The 23,260-nt window shown below is 30.8% G+C and overlaps 1 protein-coding gene across 3 annotated transcripts in view; it reads right to left on the bottom strand.

The window, feature by feature from the left end:
• The window catches only part of BicC (protein bicaudal C), a 38,320-nt gene that overhangs the window by 11,771 nt on the left and 3,289 nt on the right, over positions 1–23,260 (bottom strand). For 2 of the 3 annotated variants that reach the window (XM_018512798.1, XM_018512799.1), the window contains exons 3-5: positions 21,834–21,868; positions 7,238–7,307; positions 838–917 (exon numbers count right to left, since the gene is read on the bottom strand). In XM_018512798.1, the coding sequence (XP_018368300.1) occupies positions 838–917; positions 7,238–7,307; positions 21,834–21,868 (185 nt within the window). Of the gene's footprint in view, positions 1–837; positions 918–7,237; positions 7,308–8,726; positions 9,501–21,833; positions 21,869–23,260 lie in introns of those variants that run through there. The other variant, XM_018512800.1, reaches the window with a different exon arrangement.

The following is a 23,260-nucleotide window of genomic DNA, read 5'->3' as shown; positions in this document are numbered from 1 at the left end:
TGCATCAACTTTTCCATTTCAAAATTAGCTAAATCCTGTTTTCAACTTCAAAAGCAGTCAAATAACATTGTACATATTTTTATAAACAGAAATTATATTTCTCATGCCAAATTATATACATTTGATTAACTAAAACAATAAAGTTTTTTAAATTAAAAAAAGATATTTTTGATAGCTTGAATGACCATAAAATTGTACAAATTTTTTCATTCTACTCAAAAAACATTTTAAATGGAGATAACTATTTTTGCAAACAGGCTACTTAATTTATCATGTCTTTTTCAATCCTATTCACTTATAAACGTTGTGTTCTTAAACACTAAATGGTTTCGCATTGTTTTCTATTTCTTACTGTAATCTCAACACTAATTGTGAAACGATTAGGGAATGGAAGTAACTTGTAACGCCGTTACTTCTTTATCATTACTCTGTGATAATAACGATTTGTCAATGTTCAATTTTTTGTGAACTGTAACAGTAACATCAGAGTTCGAAAGTCACTCGTTACTGGAAAAATTAATTCGGCATTTATAACTCGTTATTTTTTAGTCGTTACAAGTAAAGTTACTCGTTGCAAATTGCCTTTTTCAGTAAGTAAAACGCATGATGATGCAAGTTACTTTTCAAAATAGACTTTCTCAACCTTAGCGTAATTTCAGCGTTTAGTTAGTTATCATTCTATTTAAAAATTGCAACATCAAATTCTTATTATAAAAAGTAACGGAGAGAATAGTAACTCTTCCATTCACTGGAAACGATACCTTTGACTGTAATTAACTGAGTCTTATCTATATACTACGTAGATGGAAACGTATATATAAAATATGTATGACTTACCCGTGTGTCTAAAACTTCCATTATCTTCTCCTTTGCTGATCGCACATCATCTAGTCGTCCTGCGACTTTTATATGCGGATCTGCGAAAAGAAGGTAGAAAATCTAATTACGGTGACGATCACGTGTGGGACACATGTGGAAGTATAAGGGAACATAAACGGCGGCAGCGAGTCGCGCCTTTATTATACTGAGCAATCAATTATAATTGACCTCGTTAATTACACGTTACGCGACTAAACTTCATTCCGTGCATAGCAAAATAAGCGATTAATCTGATATAATAGCTTTCGTTTTAGAGAGCTGACAAATAAAAAACATAGATTCTTCTTTAAAAGTATTTTCCACATATGTCTTTCGGATTGGTTACATATGTCACACAGTGTTTTCACATATATTTTTTTCAGATTGACTAATATAGCAAATGCCTCAGGCAAAGTGGGTTAAGTTAAGACAAAGAATTTCGTCGACATACCATCATCGACGCCGAGTTTGACCGACACCGAATATACGTCCACCGACATAAACAGTCATCGATTTTTGTGTATCGTCAGAAATGTTTGGTTTGTTACGCGCGATTTGAAAACAAAACATCCGTAAAACTGGGTGAAACTCGAGGTGAAACTGTTTCTTTATAAAGGTCGACGAACTCACCGCGCTTCAGACACATGTAACCAAGGCGCCAAAAGCCTGCAGCAAAGTATACAGTTATATCGATTCAATGAAATTGGAGACACAAAACGCTGGTGTATGTTGAATACATATTATCGGCCAATCTTGACGTCGATGATTTTGTGATATGATGTGATCCCGAAAGAAATTACGCGCAGGGCCCCGAAGATAGAAAGACGCCGCTGGCGACTGCAGAAAACCCGATAGCAATCGATAGCTATTTTGAAGTCAATCTTAGTATTCGCAACGTTTGCTTTTTCCTCAACGCAAGGCCTTCGACTGTATAACGTGTTCCAAAGTCGAGTGCGACGCGTCATTGACGCTGTATAATGATCGCACGTGCGCGTTCCGCTTATTACTCGATCCTTGTCACGCACGGATGAGACTCGATAATTCATTTATTACCGATGATTATCAAAAATTAGAAATCAATCATTAAATATAAATAGATATACGCGCAAAATAGAAAATCATGATTCATCGATCGATACGTTTAAAAATGCGTGTAAAATGTGAGTTTTAATAGAGACAATTGACGTTCCTTCGATGAAAATTTCGCTAATAATCTAGTTATATAATTTTTCTTATTTTTATTTTTCTTCTTTAAACATTAAAAAATTTTTCATGCATGAGTATATATAAATATGTATAAACACACATAAACACGCATAAATATTCATAAACATGTATAATTCTATATGAAATATGTCCATACATGTTTATACATCCTTTTTTCTTTTATAAAATTACTTTTTAGTGTAATAGAAATAATAATAGTAATATGAAAACATAAAAAATAATTATAAGGATAATTTTCGCGTTATTTGTTTTAGAAAAAATCAAGTTTGAAGAAATGTAAAAATATTATATTTATGTATAATTATATATAAAATTATGCATAATTATATGTGAGCAATTTTTTTTACATTTTTCCAAACTTGTTTTTTTCTAAAACAAACAATGCAAAAATTATTCCTTTAATTATTTTTTATATTTTCACATTGCTATTATTATTTCTATTATACTAAAAAGTAATTTTACCCAAAAGAAAGAAGAATATATGAACATGTATAGACATATTTCATATATAATTATACATGTTTATGAATATTTATGCGCGTTTATATATGTTTATACATATTTATACATAATTATGCATGAAAAATTTTTTACTGGGATAAAAAGTTCTGACGCATAACTGGATAATGAGATTTTAATTTTGTATTACTCTCAAGTGGATTTGCCTTAACAGAAATTGGATCGAATATCCGATTATTAAAATACCGTGATTTCAGTGATATTTTCCATACAGTAGAATTGAGAATTATTTTAAGATTTTGGCACTATCGAATTCTATTCCCGAACGGAGAATCTTCTGCGCAGAGAAAGAAAAACAGTTTTCGGAACTTCGCAATCAAAACAACGATACCATATCATATAATTGTGAAGCAGCTCCTTATCTCCTTTTTCTTATCTCTCCTTAATTATGTAAGAGATAATATCATGGAAAATAACGCAATACTCGATAACGTGCCTTTGAAAATCGGAATCCGATTAAATTCACGACTATAAGCACTTAGTTGGTGTCTAGAAACTGCAGCGTTATAATGCGATTATCTATCGGTCCTCGCGACACAATCCGTGATTATTTTTAGAATCGACGCAACGGTAGCACGCGGACTCTTCGAGTGCAAGACTTTGAGACCTGACCTGACCTCTTTAGCGCCGAGCATAGAAAGTAGATGAATCCTGTTTGCACAAAGCGATAAGGAGTGTCGGCTGCCGTTGCAGTAACAAGAGAGGGGCAGTATCGGAGGCTCGACTGATTATCTGAATGATACAAGGTGTTCCTTAATATATAATGTGTACACTGCTATGTTTCACGATAAATTCACGTAGAGTCCATACAAGGAAAACAATGATAACGATGATATATACTATACGAAACGAAAAAAAGCTATGATAATTGTCATATAAGAATACTTACAATATTTTCGTATCTGGATATATTGAAGTTTAATAATCGTTTTCAAATTATTTTTAATTATTAAACTTTTTAGCGAATATTTATAATATTTAATAAAGAAATTTTTAACAAAAGAATAATTTTAAAAGTTGTCCTTTTATGCTATTGCTTTATATGTTTTCACAACTCTATTGTATTCTCACGACGAATCTATGTTCTGTAAAATTGTAACAAATTTAAGCAAAACTTTCTCGTGATCGCACGATAATCTTATAAATTTTCTCGATTTAGGTCAAAAATAAAACCAGTTAAATTATTTGATGAAGCAGCAACGTTGCAAAGTCACGCGATAGTTGGTTTTTAAATTTTGTTGTTTACTTCACAAACACGCATCGTTCAATACAAATTGACTAAATATAACTATGATGTGACGGGCAAACAGAAAACTGGCAATTTATCGAGAAATAATTACAGCTCTAATTATGCAATTAACCCAAGCTTGTTATCTCTTCACCTATTTTATTCTTCAATTTAAATTTTTCGATATAAAGTTCATTATAAACCGGATGTAAAACTTATTATATGATTTAGTTTAATAATATAATAATAAATTTCAGTTTTATTTAAATTCAATTTATTAAATTGAACCAATCAAATTTATAGTTTTGTATTTGCGTCCATTTTTTTATTGGTTGCATCACGAGATGTATGTCTTTCAGTTTTACTGATGATACGTTGGACAGCTTTGCTGTATTTCTAGAAGATTACCATCCAATCCAGGCACAAATATCATGCTAAGTAACAGTCATTATAGTCCACAACTCTACACTATCGTATAGTTAGAAATGTCCACTAGAGAAAAAAGTTACATGTAGTCTTATCACTCAAAGAGTAGCGTGGCTTACGTGACTCGCGGCACATCGACATCTTCACGCAGCAAAGAATTAGAACGGCTGCGTGATACTGATTGACGCTTAATTCGATCACAGACAATTATCCGGTTGGTTAGGCTGAACTAGAATCCCGCTGATCTCGCTGCGCAAAATTCACGACAGCTTCGAGAGCAGGTCAAATCACAAGGTGATATCCTATCACGACACGGGGGAGATAACTCGATAATATCTATTAACCCTGAAGAGCGCATGATGTGAGTCAATTTAACCCATTCGTTGCCTCGAATGCAAATTCCATTTCGAGTATTACGTCTATACTAGAGTACTTATTGCCAATTGTGATTTGTTATAAACTGCAAGATCGCACATATTGAAATATATACGGAATAACAAGTTCATAGACTTTTTACTCAAATTTACTAAAATTTTTCCAATTAGAGATTACTTGATCAATTTGTGAAATTATTCATAAATATAATTTGATTGAATTTTTTTTTATATTGTAGTCATATTAATTCGATTACGATTAGTCAAAATTTTATTATGATAAAATTCTCTTAAGAAGACGACAATTTAATAAGTGAATGGAATACACTTGAAAAAGAAATCTTTTTTATATACCTCACCTGCTTCATAAAAATTCCGTCATTTTTTATCTAATTTATTTGGAAGATATAAATATATACTGTAATAATGTAATTAATGTAATACTATGTTTTTAAAATGTTTAAGTTAGTTGGAGTCTTCACATATAATCGCAATCATTTTAGAAAATATTCTACATATAGCTTTAAAAAAGTATGTAAACATACTCAAGTATGACACATCTGACACACATACTTGAAATAGGTATATCAAACAGATCCAAGTAATATTCCACAAGCAAATTTCTATGGAATTTAAACTCTTGCGACAGATTCTTGCGTTATCATTCGCCCGTCATCGACGTTTCCGCGATTACATAAAAGAAATTATTATAATGAAACTTGTGAATAACCCATATCGTGCATCTGCATCGCATATGTTGAGCACCTTTGTTTTTGTGGACTTGGGTATATATGTGTAAGATAACTCATACATTCTAATGATAATCTAAAGTCGTAACGAGCTTTGTGTACAAGTTTATTTATATCCGATTACATAGGCTACCACATACGATTGGATTCGTAAAATAAAGAAAAAGAAAAAGAAAAGAGAGAAAGAGAGAAAGAGAGAGAAAAAGCATATGCAACAGCTGTTTAGGTCACGAGAGAGGAATGAATCACCGAAAAATTTCCACAAGGTCCGATCGTACGAAGCGACGACGCTGTTTCAAGCGGACGAGAGAATTCTCTGGATCGATCCACATATCATAATTTATTATAATTTGTATCGAGAAATAGACGATGAATTAATCTTACAATCGATGTGAGGAACAATATGGATGAGTAATTAATTATAGCAAATCTAGAAACTTTGAATTTTTATATTTCCGCCCTTTCGACCTTTTTGAAATTTTTATTGTGTTATCTTTTGATCCTCAATTATTTTTAGTGACTCGTTAAAAATTTATGGATTATCAAATGAATATTTCATAATCGAGAGATAATATTACAAAGTATAAAAAAATTACTGTTCTTTATTTAACTGCACTCTGTGTTCGTTATTACTACGTTACATACATTAATTATTGTTATTACTTATGTTAATCCGCTTCTATCTATTAGAATTTCACAAAAAATATGTGAATTTAAATTTTTATTAAAATTGGAAAATATTAATGATAATTTCAATTAAATCGAAAATTTCTTTTAAAGTTTTCTCGTAAGTTTCGGTGTTGCATGGATCGAATTAATCTCGAGTTTCGCGAGGTATGTAAATTTTTTTCTACAGCCAGTGATGAAACTTTAAATAACGATCATAAAGCCACGTGTGTAAAACGTCAGCTGACGAAGAAACATGACCGATCACTCGGTTGACGCAATCCACGAACAACGCGTATTCGCACGACTACGCACGAGTCCGAATGCGAAGAACGTACGAAGAATCACGAAGGATGATTTTTGCGTCTCCTACGAGTATAATATTCCAAGGACGTACGACACACCGAATCTGAATTCCACGTCGTGTCGCCCTCGAACTATCGATAGCTTCCGCTTGCACGCTCATTTCGTATTATTCTCTCGTTTGTCACGAGAAATACAGCAGTTATTTCCGAATGTGCGAAATACTTATATTTTTAGGTGAATTTTGAATAATCGATAAAACCAAGAGATTTACGTATTACTCCTTTTCTTTCGCGCGCGCGCGTTATTAATAATTTTAGAAATAATTTAATTATTTTTCATTAGAAAATACAATTCATTTGGAGTGTGTGTCACGTTGTCTTAGGATTAAATAACAAATAAGATATCTCCGGTCTAATCGTATTTTGTGCCTTTGCACTCGTTAATGGATTTTGTCGGTGCCAGACGACGGTGGCAATACTATTGTGTCTAAGTAGTTAAAATAAATCAGTTATTTTAGAAAGAGCGTTGCTCTCAAATTTCCATTTGTTAGAAAACTCAAGGAAACATTCGCTTATATTGATGAACCTAAAGGTATTTTGCCATGTCATGGCCTATTGTGTAACCATCCCAATAGCTCAAATAACGTCTTCCTTGCACAAATATATGAAGCAAGATTTATTTCGGTCATTGGTATAATACTTAAAATTTTAGATATTCCTATGGAGTATTTTCTTATTCAGCCTGTAATATTTGTACATATAGTACAAGAATACAAATTTCTATTGTTATTGACATGTTTACAAAACCTTTTCTACAAAACCTTTTCTAAAATACAATCCGTAACAGATTGCTTTTAAAACGGATTCAATCGATCGATTGCTTACCTTTCTTCGACTTTGCCCCGATTTTCAGTCTTGATGGCCATGTAACAATGGTGTTTGTTCTCTCCATAACCTGGAACAATACAAAATCGCTATTGTTATGCACCGTATAGAGAATAATTTCTTCAGAAAATAATTCGTTTCACATAGATATTTCTCTTCCATAATTTAATAATAGAAACACATGCGCTACAAAGTATCTCAAAGAGATTTCGGAAAATTTTCCATCTTTGTTTTTTTTTTGCAACTTTAGGCAATTACTGAATCTATAAATAAAATTCCAGAAGTAAAATATTTGTTAATTATATAACGAGCGATATGATATCTTTAATACTTTTTTAAAATTAGAGATTCATTTTCTGTATAACATTTGTCCGATGATTCGACTCGTTGTTTAAAGCTTCTTATCAATTTTTCAGATTATCTCGCTTTCCACGTAACCTTCACGAATATTTAATCTCCTCGACACGTAGCTTTTGCTTATCAAAATTATACAGTGACTGTTATTCACTTTCTGGAACACAATCCTTATCATTCCGAGATTTTATCAATTTCCTAGTTGTATTTTTTATATAATTCTTCCAACATTTAATTTTTTACACAAACAGTTCCCAATTTTAGATAAACATGTCTATCTTTGGTTGTGCATTCATCATGAAGAAATAACAATAATCATCATGAAGAAATAAATATAACTTGCGTTATAAAATAAAAAAAATCATTAGTCTGTTTTTTAATCTATTAATTAATTTATTCTTTAATCGATGACATTAATTTGCAGTGAACATTTAGAATTTATAGAAAACCTAAATGGATTTATTAATTAACTTTTACATAATTTAGATTACGAAATAATTCTTTTTCCTTGATGTTAAGAAATCGTTTCAACTGCAATCTCACCTGCATAATATTGAACTATTATTCTCATTATTAGAATTTTAAAAAGGTTACAATAATAATGATTCAATTTTAGTTGAAAAGAAATTTGTTCTAAAATTATCGAAGATTTTGTACAATATATGAAAAAGCTTCACAAGTAAAAGTATTTTTTTGCATGCAATTTCTATTTTTAATTCGTATCTTCACCTCTCCGAGTTATTAACTGTCTGCATGTAACTTCTAAGTTTAGACAAAAGACAACTATTTTTAGATGCAGCCTTCCTCACGTAACTTCTAGCTTCGACGAGAAACTTGACTGTCTTAAACTATGAATTAAATTAAATAAAACTCAGAATAATGTTATCATTTGTTCTTCAAAACTTAATTATTAAACTGGAATAATTAAAATCTAGTATTATGAACTATATATAGAATTTAATATCATTAACTCTCTAGATCGTAAGTATTCCAATCACAACTAGCGTTAAATGCAGTTATTTTTCCGAAAGAATATTGCATGCAATCTTCATATGAAAGAAAAAACTTAAAATTGAGCGAACACAATGTGAGCTACTAAAGAATTCTAATTCGGAATTACGACATTTATCATTACCACGGTCATTTTCGTTGAATATTAGTCTCTCAATTGTCGATGTTCAGCTGCGAAAAGGTCTTCGAAAAGAAAGACAATAAAAAGTAATAGTCAAAGAGTAAGTTTCTACAAGAGACAAGAACGCGTTTCACAGTTATCACTTATTAAAAGCTCTATGCAATACAGAGCGACCTCGAGAGTGGGAGGTGAATGGATCACGATAACTTTCACGATAACGATAACGGGTCACTTGGCTGGATTCTTATAGGCACTGAAGCGCTAATTGCACTGCGGGTGAATCGAGTCGCCGGATTTACTTTCACTCCAGCCACCGCTGATCGCAGTAAAACATCCCGGAAGATCATGCGGTCGCTAATTAACTGATCTTTCCACCTCGCGCGACGTAAGTAATTGTCTCCGTGAGTTTGTCGACCTCACGATCGACCTCGTTAAAGATCCGGCGATCTCCGACAACGCGAGAATTCGAACTGCCTTTTAACTACTTTGTGTCGAAGACCATCGATCGATCGATCGCGATTCCTATAGCTCTGATTACGTTTACCAGGCGGCACTTTACTAACTCTACTTCATTTCGTTGTGTGATATATACGTGTGGATCACTTAAAAAAATACCACGGTTCTAATTGTTTTTCAAATTTTCCCCTTTCGAACTTGTTTACAACCGAGTTCCACCCGCAAAACACATAGAATTTCGAGCCAAGATGTTTTTTTTACGGCAAAATTCTTGTCGTCGAATCATAAGATTACCGCGGGATCACTGGCACGAAAGGAAACTGACTAACTGACTAACGCGAGATAATATAACGGGTCGGTCCGGTCGAATCACCTCCCACTACGTTCTCCAACTCCCGCCACCAGTCGCGACTTCACTTCACTGCGCACCATGTTGGCCTCTCGTCATCGCGACCCTGCCTCCGCGAATCCCCTTTCTTCACTTCCTCACCTGGTAGCTTTGCGAGCCTCTGTTGCTTTACAAAGACAAATTCAGACTAATCGTAAGACGATTATAGAACATACAGTTCCGGTCTGATAGGCATTTCAAATTTTCCTATTGTTTCGAATTTTTTTTTTCTTCGATAGGACTGAAGCTCGCTTAGAATAGAAGAATCGAATATTCAAGAATATTCAAGAAGAATCGAATATTCGAACATATATTCTCAAGCGAACATGTAGCTTCGATGAGTTTCAAGTACTCCAAAATTATGAACAAGAATTTACGCAATTTTTAGGAAATTCGATCTTTTTTTAAACTTATCGATATAAATATTGCAACTTTTTTTATTTGATATAACACAAATTTATATGATCGCATTCCAAACACATTTTTCGACTATCGAATAAAATCTCCCGGTTAATCTAGAATAACATATGTTGTAGTAGATCATATGATTATCTTATTCTGTTGAGACACACGTGTGACATGCGTGTTTTAATACTTTTAATGATACGCGACAACCTTTAGACTTTCATGTAATAGTAATGTGGACCTACGCGCGTCCGAAGTGCTTGTATATTTTCTATTTATCCTAAATTATTAGATATTAAATATTAAAATTTAAATATCTAACTTACCAGATCTACATCTGCGAAATGAACAATCGCCTCGCTTTCTTTGGAAAAATTTAAATCACAACAGATATGGTCGGAACGTTCCATTTTTTCTTCGAATTCTCTTCACTCACAGTATAAGTTATTCGGAGATAATGTTGTAATACAAATAGACACTGTAGATACTATATCAGCACAAATATCCGCAATTACCGGCTTATATATTAGCCTATCTAGCGTTACGAAAAAAGGTCAACATTTTTAACTACAACACAGTTAGCATAACATATTCCTGTTATAATCGCGAAGAAACATAAAATGCTCTGACTTATTAACTATAATTTGCACTACGTATTTTCTGTATCACGAAAAGACTAGAAGCTACTCCGATTTACTCTAACGACTAGCTACCTGTCTTGACTAGAATACCTGCAATACTGAACTGAGCATTACTATATAGGTTGGTCCAAAGGCCAGATGCAGGTAGCGGTTCGTTTTTCGGGGGTTGCATTGTTCGGGATTCTGAAAGGGCGGTTCTCTAAAAGCCGAAAGGAAGCTGATTGGATGGCAACTCTTGCTGAGCAGTTAACTGGTCATTGATCCGAAATTTTGTATAAGGGGGGACATCTTTTTAAAAATTTTGATCTAAAAAATTAATTATTTATTTGTCATATAACGTTCTGTTCTAATGTACCTAAACAAAAAAGCTTCACAAAAATAACCGCGTATTTATGAATCTTAGAAGCTAAAATTCTCGAATTGTGTACGAATATTTTTTATACGTCTAAATAATAACATTTTTTATTTTCGATTATTATTAATATACTTGCATTTTTTAAATTATTAAATAATTTTATTGAAATGATTATTAAATCATTTGTTAATAAATTGTTCATTATTTATTGTTATTTTATTTTCTAAAAATAAGTTTTTTTTTAATTAAAAAAAGATCTCCCGCGTACCTTTTGCACTCACTGTAAGTATATGTGTATAAAACACAACCACTCTTTCACGTTATCGTATTTACATGCGATATAACAGCAGTTTTTGCTGCAATGTTTATAGCAACGATAGTGATTGTAACAACAATTGCATTTACAATGCAGCGGTAATAGCACAAAGTTGTACATAGATATCTCAGCACTCAACATTGAATGTTTGACATCTACAACTCCATAAACTTCTGCACACTACCATAAATTCTTAAAAATCCTACCTCTATAAATCAAAGGAACTCAGGAGATAAGATAAACTTTCGCTTGTTGAAACTCATAAAAACGATGAACAGTGATTTTCTAAATATAAAGCTTACTTCTTTTTCATAAAATTTTCTTGTAACAAATATTATAAGAAATGTGAAACCAAAATTTATCTTTTTTTTTGTTTATAGTAACAAGTTCTTTTTTCGTCTTTGTTTATTTTGTCACAAATTTTTTTATCATTAAGGGTTTGTATATTTAAATATGCTCCAATGTGCTCCTACCATAGCACTTACTCACTCCAATGCGCTTGTTAGAATGAGTAAATAGTATCACTGTAAAAAATAAAATACTAAATGTTAATTTTAATTTGCATCTCAGAAAGTCCACTATACGTCTTTAAGTTAAAATTGACATTTTATTTTCTACAGTGTAGAAACATGTTAAAATATGTTGAAGCATGCGACGTGAACGACAAACCTTAAGCTATTATGAAAACAATTGACAATTTTTCCTTTGACCATTAGGGCCCAGTTCCACAACTGACGGTTAACTCATAACCGAAGTTCAACTTATTCATTGTTTCTTTCCAATTTTAGAATTGGAAAAAGATGAGAAACAAGTCAAATCTCGGTTTAAGAGTTAACCATGAGTTGTGAAACTAGGCCTAAATGTACTTTCCTTTGACCATTAGAAACCGAAAGAATCTTTGAAAGTTTACACCTTCTTCCTTAGTAAGATTTATTATAATTCGTCGTATTCTTTGCTTTAAAATACCTTACCATTTCTAAACAATTACAGCGCTTCTTTGGCTTATTAAGGTTAACAATTAAATTTTAGTAAATCTTCAAAGAAACTTAAACAGCTTGGACAACTTTGACTTCGATATATAGACTATAGACGATTCATTCTCAGAACAGAGATATTTATCCACGATGACCAGGTAATTGTTAAATTAAAGCTAATGACTCAGGAATCAATATCTGTTACACAAGATTATCAGTTGTTTTTACTAAAAATTTATTACAAACTTAATTTATTGTTAAAAGAAAATATATGTTATTGTGAAAAAACTGTCATTACTTTGGTGATGGCTTAATGATAACACTGGTCGATAAAAATTCAATCTTCTTTTGGGCTTAAAGTAAAATAAACCAACAAATATCTAAATTAAGGCTCGAAAGAATCTATCAATAATAATAATACAAAGCAAGCCCGTCAGAGCCAACATCAGTTGTTCGGATGCACAATTTATTTTCGTGTGAATTTAACAAATCATATCAAAAATATACATATACGTTTCGACCCTTATTCGGGTCCTTTTCAATATAACAATTACATCCGATTACGTAGTACTCGTTCATTCTTTTTTATGATTATCCAATTTCCTGATTAGATAAAATGAAAAACGGAGTCCAATACATAGTGTCGAAAGTAGAAACACATTGCTAAACCAAGTTGTTTCTGATAGATTTTGTTGCACTGATTAAGAATCTGGCCCCGAAAATGTCGTATCAGGTCAAATTTTTGAAATATTCTAAAGGTTAAAAAATGAGGTTTCTGGTTACTTTCAACGACTTAAAAAAGATCTAATTTTTTTTAGCATCCACGCGGATGTCACATTAAAATGTTATTCTTTTTCAAAAAAAATTATTAAACATTTCATAAGTCGTTGAAAGTGGCCCAAAACTTTATTTTTTCCGCTTTTAAGTTACGATATCTCAAAAACTTGACGTGATACGACATTTTCAGGGCCAGATTCGTAATCAGCGCATCAAAATCTACTAAAAACAACTTTATTTACTTTAAGGCCAAAATGGTATCGATCAATGTAATTAAAAATCAATTTGCAATGAAATAAATACAAACAGAAAATAAACAAGAAAAAAAGATATTTTAAGAAAAGAAAGAGAAATTTTCGTCACATTTTGATTTCTTAAAAACATTTGTTGCAGGAGGATTTTTCTTAAGATTTTTCAAGTTTTCTGAAGCTATTATCAAAACAATTGACAATTTTTCCTTTGACCATTAGGGCCCAGTTCCACAACTGACGGTTAAGTCATAACCGAAGTTCAACTTATTCATTGTTTCTTTCCAATTTTAGAATTGGAAAAAGATAAGAAACAAGTTGAATCTCGGTTTAAGAGTTAAATACAAACAGAAAATAAACAAGAAAAAAAGATATTTTAAGAAAAGAAAGAGAAATTTTCGTCACATTTTGATTTCTTAAAAACATTTGTTGCAGGAGGATTTTTCTTAAGATTTTTCAGGTTTTCTGAAGAAAGAAATTCATGTTCCTAAATTTACTCAGATAATAGTAAAAATGCATTAATCTAAAGTGTATATTTATACCATCTATGTATTTAAAAAATGTCGATTGGTTCTGGAATATTGTAATAACGGAGATTGTAAGGTCATAAAACACATATATATTAATATTTACGCTTTAAACAAACTATATACATGTGAAAGTTGTATTCATAACATAATGTTTTTATTGAATAACACATTTTTATAGATTATTTATTTTATTTATTATTAGTTTTATTGTTATAAACAAAATTTTTTTAAATAATAACAAAAATCTAAATTTTTTTATATAAATATTTTATATAAATATTTTACTAAAAACAACTTATGCAAAGTTTCATTGAGATTCACCAATTAATTTATAATAAATATTTTGTTTATTTACTGAACAATTAATGTCTGCATCTCAATGTAACTTTACATAAATATTTTTGAATTCATAAAGTACTTATATTTAAAAAATTGAGATTTTTTATCGTTATTTTATAATACATTTCCATATATTTCTATTAGAGTACAAATTTAAAAAATATTACTTTTTATTAAAATAACTTTTCATCCAGTCAATTGTCTCTAATTTTTTGTATTACTTGTAAATGCAATTTAGAATAATCTGTAATTTTTTCAAGTAATTCTTAACATATTGCATTTGCCTTACAACCTCCTTAACTTTCTTCTTTTTCTGAGATTTATTATTCTGTTACGTAGGTAATCCGAGATTTCGAAATTTTTTTATATTTATTGTTAATTTCTGAATGAAGAGGTATCAGAATTCCTATTATAATTTATAACTCGGAAAGACTATTTTTCATAACAGACGGCGCGGCATTTCAAAAGCGCATTTTCAATTTTTATTTTTACGAAAGAAAATCTTTGCAAATTATAATAAAATCCTTTTCTCCAATTTGAGTTAATCTCTACCTTCAGTGGCCTTCGGTGACAAATATTTTTTTAGTATAGATAGAAAGGATTTAACACTGTAAAAATTTTCTTTTCAGGTCTTAAAATGAGCAAGTAAAAAGGTTCGTGTATACTAAGTCAATCTATTAAAAGGTCCACTTGAAATATGTCACTTCAATACATAGTGCATGTCATTCTTCATAAATTCTTTTCTGTAGAATGAACTTTTCTATTATATATTACCTTGTTCCGGTATATATTGTCTTTATTGTCTATACTTTCACTCACCATCTGTCGTCAATTTCAATAGAATGTAAAAGCTATATTTTTTTGCGATTTATCACGCTCTTCAAATTAAATATCTAAAAAGCTGAATATTTTAGACATTAAATATTAAATTTAAAAGAGCAAAATTAAAATTTCTTACAAAATCTAGCTTTGTTCAAAAAGGATGTAATATGCATAATTCTTACACAATTATGAAGATTTCATGAAATTATAAAATATTTTAATCTCTTATTTTAATCTTTTTCTTTACTATCATTCTTTGTTTCGTTTATTAAAACCTTCACAAAAGGATAATTGCTTAATTTTAAATTTATATTGAAAAAATAGTTCTGTAAAAAATGCGCGTATATTATTTATTTGTTGCTGTTATATCTACATTGTGTACGTTATATGAATGTTTTGATTTACAGAATAAAATAAGCAGAATAAATACAGCTAGTGAAATTGTACGAGTACGTATTCTTTCAATAAACTTGGCAAGATCGAAAAACCGTGTATCGAGCAACAAACGAAGTTATCGTGAAGACATGCGGGTTTTTATCTTCAACATGCACGAGTTACTGATTATAGGAACCAGATAAATATGTGTGAGGGCCGACTCGATATGAAAATACTTTTAATCGCATGTATCAATTGCGCAACAAGTTGACAAAGAAAATTGCGAACGTTTGAAATATTGTGACATACTTAATAATTTTTCAATTTTTATTTTTAGACGTATTAGTCATATTTTAACGAATGTTAATAGCATAATTTTAGGGTGTGAACCACTTGATGCTACCGATGCTTCGAAGCTTTTGACCAATCGGTAGAAAGAATTTTACTAATTGGCCAATTAAAAAAATGCTTCAAAGCATTCGTAGTATCAAGTGAACCGTAGCCTTAATCTAATTTATTTCGTTTTATAAATGCAAGAAAAATTTTGAAAAATTAAGCTAAAACTTTGCGGATTCATCTTTTTCCATTTTTTATTTTTGATTCTGTAACATTTTCTATTGTATTAACCGATCGAAATTAAATAACAATACTTGAGAATGTGTTACTTGATTTACATTTATAATGAACAATTTGAAGAGAAGTTAGTGATATTACTTCATTGATAAGGATTAAATCTATCGGCGATATGTATAGTATGTTATTGCTGTGCAAAATGCTGACTTATCACAGTTATCACATATCACAATTAAAAAAAACTTGCATGTGTAAGAAGCTCGACAACAAACTTTCACCGATTCGATTATTCTTAAAAAAATTCCGGAGATTAATGTACACGTATATATTTACTTGTGCAATAATTATAGAACGAGATAGTGCACTGCATTTAAATATATATACACTGCTAATACAAATTTAAGAACTCTACACTGAGAAAAATGGTCTGGTTGGATTAAACAGTAATTCTGATAGAAAATGGACGAATCAGAATTTTCTGGTTATACCTATTAGAATTCTAGTTGAGACAACTAGAATTCTGATTAATATAATTATTCTGGTAAAAATAAGAATTCTAGTAGATTTTACTAGAAATATAGTATCAACCAGAATTTCGGTTATCTCAACTAGAATTCTAATAAATTTAATCAGAGAAATTTCTGATTCGTCCATTTTCAACCAGAAAATTTTTCAGTATAAAATTTTTTTCACTTACGTCCAAGATCTCTTTCTCGAAATTAGATATAGAACTACAATTCAAAGGGAATTACAAATTCCAAATTAATAGAAACGTAAGTAGTAATTAATTAAAATCTTGGTACGCTAAAATCAGCTACGATTAATATTAATCTGAGGATTAAAATACCGGGAGCTCTCTCTGACCATACATGTTGCCCGTTATCACTCCATGTTTTATCGTCATTCCGAATCACTTCGATCTCGTATGTCGCGGCAGATTATATATGTAACTTCACCTAATCGCAAATCTAGTTTGACGAATCAACAACGGATGTGTCTCGCGGTCTGTTCGAGCAAAGATCATGCATTATGCAATGTATATGTTCGTCCACATACACGAATGCAAATGCTAGATTCAACTATATTAAACTTTGTGAAAATAGAACGTATCGCTCGCTTGAATTATTATGACTTGAAGAAATAAACTACATGAAATGGATAAATAAATCAGCAAATATAAAGAAATTAAGGTAATACTTGTAAAATAACTAGTTAGTAACGAAAGCGTAATACGGAGGCGTCATAAATATTTCTAATTGCGAGCGAACGATGTCGAAGAAGCAATTGCAAACTTCTTGAAGAATAAATTAAAACGTCATATTTCTAAAACGTGACACAGCTGCGTCTCGTACCAGAAACGGAATAATATTTACATAATACGAGATATTATATTTCTTTGGGTAGATTAAAAGATAACCGCGAAGAAAAACGTGATCGCGAAAATTAAAACGTTCGTGAAAGAAGCTCCATTTTGCAACTAATCGGGTTTTAAGTAAAACGAAAGAATGGTTATCAATTATAAGAAATTATAGCAAATTAATATAAAGTATTAAAATGTGCAATTTGAGACGTATATATTGGGTGTATATTATACATATATTGAAATTATGTAATTTTCCTTTACTTTTTCTTTCTTTCTACGTACAAATATAACTATGCATGTATAGATATAAATACATATAAATGTATATACACATATACATATATATTTATATACATTTAATAATAATAAATTTATATATATATATTTATTATTGTCGAGCAAAACTGACATATCAAATTAAATTTATAATGTATTAATTAGTACATACCATATACTAAAAGATAACCTGATTATCGTAATTTAATTCAGTAAGATCACCAGAGTATTTCATAAGATAATGAAGATTTTAATTCTTTTCAAACATCCCATATTTGAGATAGAAGATTTGAATTAAAAATAGTCATATCGGAGAATTAACGAAAGAAGTGACGAAATCCTGTCTCAGCAACTGTATTATTTATGCTAATTTAAAAGTTCCGAGCTATCTGCAAAATCAATATGCATCATCGATGAGGCGGTACGCACGCGGATATTAATTAATGAAACGTCGACTAGCAATGCGCGATATCTCATTCGTTGTTATCAGCATCGGAGAGCCAACAGCGGTCAAGGATTACACCGTGGCGCTATAATTAACGTGGCGATATCGTCATCAAGAGGAAAAGACAAAAAGAAAGAGAGAGGGAAAGAGAGAAGAAAAGGGAAGGGGAAGAGAGAGAGACCGATGTATTCATCAAATTTAATAAATACATTGGTCTCTCTCTCTCTCTCTCTCTCTCTCTCTCAGTTTGAAGTGTGTCATGCTAGCATGAGTTCGAAATTTTTCATGTACATTGGCGATAATACCGGGTACACTTATATCGCGCCATGGAATTGCTTAAATGCATGATGAGGGAACAGCGGGGAGAATGCCGTTAAAGCCACTCTATAAATAATCGGCCGGTGTGTTTCCAGGGCTCCCCTCCTCATTTACGCAACGTCGTGCAAAGGCGATAAGGATAAGCATGTTGCCTTCGAACTTGCTTGGTGAACGGCTCTTGGAGGCCCCACGGACATACCGTTTATCGGCGCGGTCTTCTCGCGACGCCGACGTTTTAATTCATCTCTTTAATTCACACATACACATGTATGTACACTCATCTCCCATTCATCTGTCTGATCTCCCCGATAGGCGAAATTTTTCCAACTTCCTGTTTAATTATTAAAATCAGTTTCCGGAGAAATTAATACAAAAAAGCATTCTTCTGCAGAATTGTTTGCGAATTATTGAATAAAGTCAAATTTGTACATTGTAAAATACAGAAAAATAAATTATTTTTGTAAAGAATTATTAAGTATAGTACTAATATCAATGAATCTTGCAGTCGTCAAAGTTATGTTAAATATTTACATAATTGCGATTAGATTATTGCATAAGAATTCTCTTCTCTCAAATTTGATTTCAATTCGAACCGAATTTAATGAGAGACAAGCACGTGATCGTCGCTCGATGTTTCCCGATTCATAGTATTATCCGATTACGCGTTTCCTCAATTATCCTCTCATCGTTGCGAGAATCGCGATCCCCACGATGGTAAACTAGTCGATCGGTTTTCTCTGTCGAGTTGTCGGGCGAGCAAACGAGACGGAGAGAGAAGACGGAGAAAGTATGCAGTGTTACGTCCGAATCGTAAGCTTCCTGCTGCGAGCTCATTTAGCTCTACGATTGTAATTTCGAGTTACGTTATCATGACGAGGAGGAAGACGAAGGAAAAAACGAGTTTCTTTACACGCTAGTTCGGATTTCTCCGCGCCGTAATCCAGATTTTTTTGTGTGTCGTCGTCGTCAGCGCATTCGAGAAATCGTTTGCTACTGATTCTTTCACAAACAAACACGTGTATAAGCAACCGATTTCAATGGTTGTCGTATTTTAATTTGAAATATTAAGAGATTCAGATAAAGATTCTCTCCATCGATTTTGATTTAATAGAAATTAATTTCATCTGTAAAGTTTTTCTCTTAGCAATGTCTGACTTAATGATTTTTTATACATATTTTATAAGATATTTTTCATATCTTTTATTACTTATATTATATTCATATAAAAAATCCTCCTTTCCGTACAATTTTTTAATGATTATTTTCGAAAGAAATTACGTGAAAAAAACAGATATATGTTAAATACAAAATTGAAGAGATCCCAAACGGATAAAAAAAAATCATATAAAATTAAATAAAGTTTCGATTATGAAAAATCCTTATAAAATTGCATGCAACGATTGAGTTGGCGAAATCTCGGAAGACAGGGAAGAAGCTTACGTATCATCGGCGTTATCAGTGAAGAAATCATATTACGCGAACAGTCGCAGTTCACTCGACGTAACGCGAGTTATCACTATGGAGAGGGAAGAAGTTGCGGTGCAGGAGGCGAAAATACTTAAAAATAGACTCTTTCGCTTTTGTATAATCACAAGGTCAGTACAGCGTTGCCTCAACAAGGAAACGACTCGCTTACGTCGGCCAATCCTCTAAGCGCGATCACCGAAGTCGGCCAAATTAATCAGACTTTTGTTTATTTCCCTTCGACATATCACGAAAACAAATCTATGAATTTGTCTTATAAATTTTATAATTATATTATAGATATTGCACTTGCAATAAAGTATGGTATACAGACATTTGCACACTTGCGACTCGTATTACCTTACATATCTGTACATATACATTTATATTTTGTATCTCCCATACTTCCTTATTTTACTGCAGAAATTAGTTGTCCTCTCGTGTAAACATAGCATGAAAAAAAGGAGAAATTTAATTTTGTTGTCTGGTAGCCGGCATAAAATCTGACTTTGTGTCGAAAATGGTTATTATTATGGCAATTAAATGAAGATGCTCGCTTGTCATAATTGTATGTTTGTACATTTCCTTCCTACAAAGTGAAAGCTACAGAAATTCTATGCAAGTGTATATATGTGTATCGGCAACAATATAAAATCGGTTTTTTGTCTTTTCAAAAAGGTTTCACTTCCCTTAAAAACAGGAAACATTTTTCTTTATATTATATATAAAACACATACATACACATATACATACACACACGCGCGCGCGCAGCAAACAATATAATATATATATAGTATTTTCTTGCGCTTTTATATAATACTAGAGAATAATATTTTCGTTTTTAAAGCATTTGCTTATTACGTAATTTATAGTACAGTAATTTATAGCGAGTTAATAACTTTAATATAAATAACTAATTATATGGAATAATTTTCTAAAAACCGTTTTACTAAATTCGTTAAAACGTTATAAAAGAATCAGTTTGATAAAGATTTATTTTAACAATTAAATTTACTTAATTTATAAATATTTATAATTATACAAAAATGTGAAGAAATCTTAAGAAATCGCATTCTGATATATCCAATTAGATATTCATAAATTAAATAAAATTAATTATTAAAATGAATATTTATAAAACTGATTCTTAAATGAATAACAATAATCAAAATTAATTGAATTAAAGACTCCTTATGTTAAATACAAAATTACAATAATTAATCAAATACAATATTAATGGTTATACAGAGTCAAACGCTGTTTTCGGCGCGTCAATTATGTATAAATATTTCCAATTTTTTGTATCAAAGATATATTTACAATAATTAATCAAGTGCAATATTAATAGCCATTAATATTGTACTTGATTAATTATTAGAAAATTGATTCTTGTTACAATATTGTTTTATCGAACTTTAACGAGATTCAAATAATTCAGCACAAATGGCAAGGAACTTTTACTGATCTTGCACAAAGAAAAATCTTTTGTGGTCGAGAGAAAGGAGTTGCATCATGAAATATCACGATCTATCTTACGTGTCGCTTGTCAGCAATCGTTGGATAGAAAGTTTTCACTAATCGATCAATAAAATCTTCACGATGAGACTTCACTTTTCATCCTGCGATTTATAAACAAGCAAACACAAACGAGATATTAATATTCCTCGATGATATTTCAATATATTAAGGATATTGTTAAATATATATCATATATAATACTAATTGGCATTATATAATAATTGGAATTATTTAATTATTCTATTTTTATTAATTATGTATTATTCCTAAATCTTTTTTGTTGAAGCAATCTTCATTTTCGTTTGTTTCCTCGTATTAAAAAAATTATGCTACATAAAAAAAATTATTATTTAAATTAAAAATTAAAAAAGGATCGAAAATTTATATAATTAATTTTAAAAGATATGAAATAAAATAATTAATCTTAAAAATATCTCACTTGGTTTTTTCGCAGTGCATTTTACAGTATTTATAACTTATAAATAAATTTAAATTAATAGCATAAAAAGAATTTTTTTTAAACTCACGTTGTGGAAGAAAGTATCAGCTGGTTTGACATCACCTGCAAATGCAAAGATAAAATTAAAACATTGAAAGATTTTCTAAGCACGGCGATTATTTCTCTTCCTGCCTTTTATTTATCTTTATTTATCTTAATTTCATTATATCTTCATATACAAGGTGTTCGGTAAGTTTTGACAAAGCGCTCTGTGTAGATAGAGCGGACTTAAACTTAGTCGAAAAGTCCTCTACCACATTTTGAAATTTTCGCAATAGTTGACAAGATATTAATTACTAAACATCGCTGAATATTGTGTGGTTTTCAATAATTTTTTACTCAAATACTATCAACTTTACAGAAAAACAGCAAGAGATAAAAATTGTTTAGTTTCTTCTCATAAAGTTCTGAGAATTTTTTCAGAATTTTTTAATACCATATTTTCTCATGTTAGTAAAAATAATTGTCAATAAGAAAATGCAGTACTAAAAAGTTGATAAAAAATTCTGAAAAAATTATCAGAGTTCTATGAGAAGAAAATACACAATTTTTATCTATAGCAATTTTTCTGTAAAGTTGATAGTATTTGCGAAAAAAATTATTGAATATCAATATTTGGTAATTTTTAGTAATTAATATCTTGTTAACTATTGCGAAAATTGCAAAATGGTAAAGGACTTTTCGACTCAATTTAGTTCGCTCTATCTACACGAAAGCTTTGTGAAAACTTACCAGACACCCCGTATATATGTGTATATGATGTAATTCTTTCGATTTTGCGATAAGTTAAATTAATCTACATTCTACATAATTGCGTACTTCCGTTTCGCATATGATAAAATATAAAATAACGTAAATACGTGTAGTCCCCCTAAGCAAAATAGATTTATACGCCTTTACATCGTGATCGGTTGAACGATGTTACAAGGCGCGAAAAACATTGGGGCTTGACAGCTGCTATATAATATCGTTTACAAACAAGCTGTCTATTTAAATTCTAGTTCCAGGTATACCATTCGCGAATGCAAATAGCAACAGCAAAACGAGCAAGAAACTGCTACTACATTTCCTCGATCAATGTAATCATGTTAGTAGACTTGACATTTGAGTAAAAAAATTAACAAATTCGTTAAAAATAAGTTACGGTTTAAAGTTCTCAAATAACGCAAAAGATATTCAAAAGATACTGTAATTTTCTGTATTTTTTTATTTTTTGTATTCATTAGAATACTACTAGCTGTACTAGCAATAATGCATTTTCAATCTTAAACTTGATCTTTTCTTTATCAAAAACCAATCGCATTAATATTTCTTAATTTTCAAAAAACAGTGAGAATATATTATTGTTCGGCTCATTTGATCGGAAAATTTTTCACAAACCGCGAATGCTTTCGCCGTCGCGGAAAGACAACGAAAAGGAATCAAGTCTACGTTCTACGGGAAAGCGAAAGTAGA

Source organism: Trachymyrmex cornetzi, unplaced genomic scaffold (assembly GCF_001594075.2).
Source record: "Trachymyrmex cornetzi isolate Tcor2-1 unplaced genomic scaffold, Tcor1.1 scaffold43, whole genome shotgun sequence".
In the NCBI taxonomy this organism is placed as follows: Eukaryota; Metazoa; Arthropoda; class Insecta; order Hymenoptera; family Formicidae; genus Trachymyrmex; species Trachymyrmex cornetzi.
This window is presented reverse-complemented; position numbering and strand designations above follow the sequence as displayed.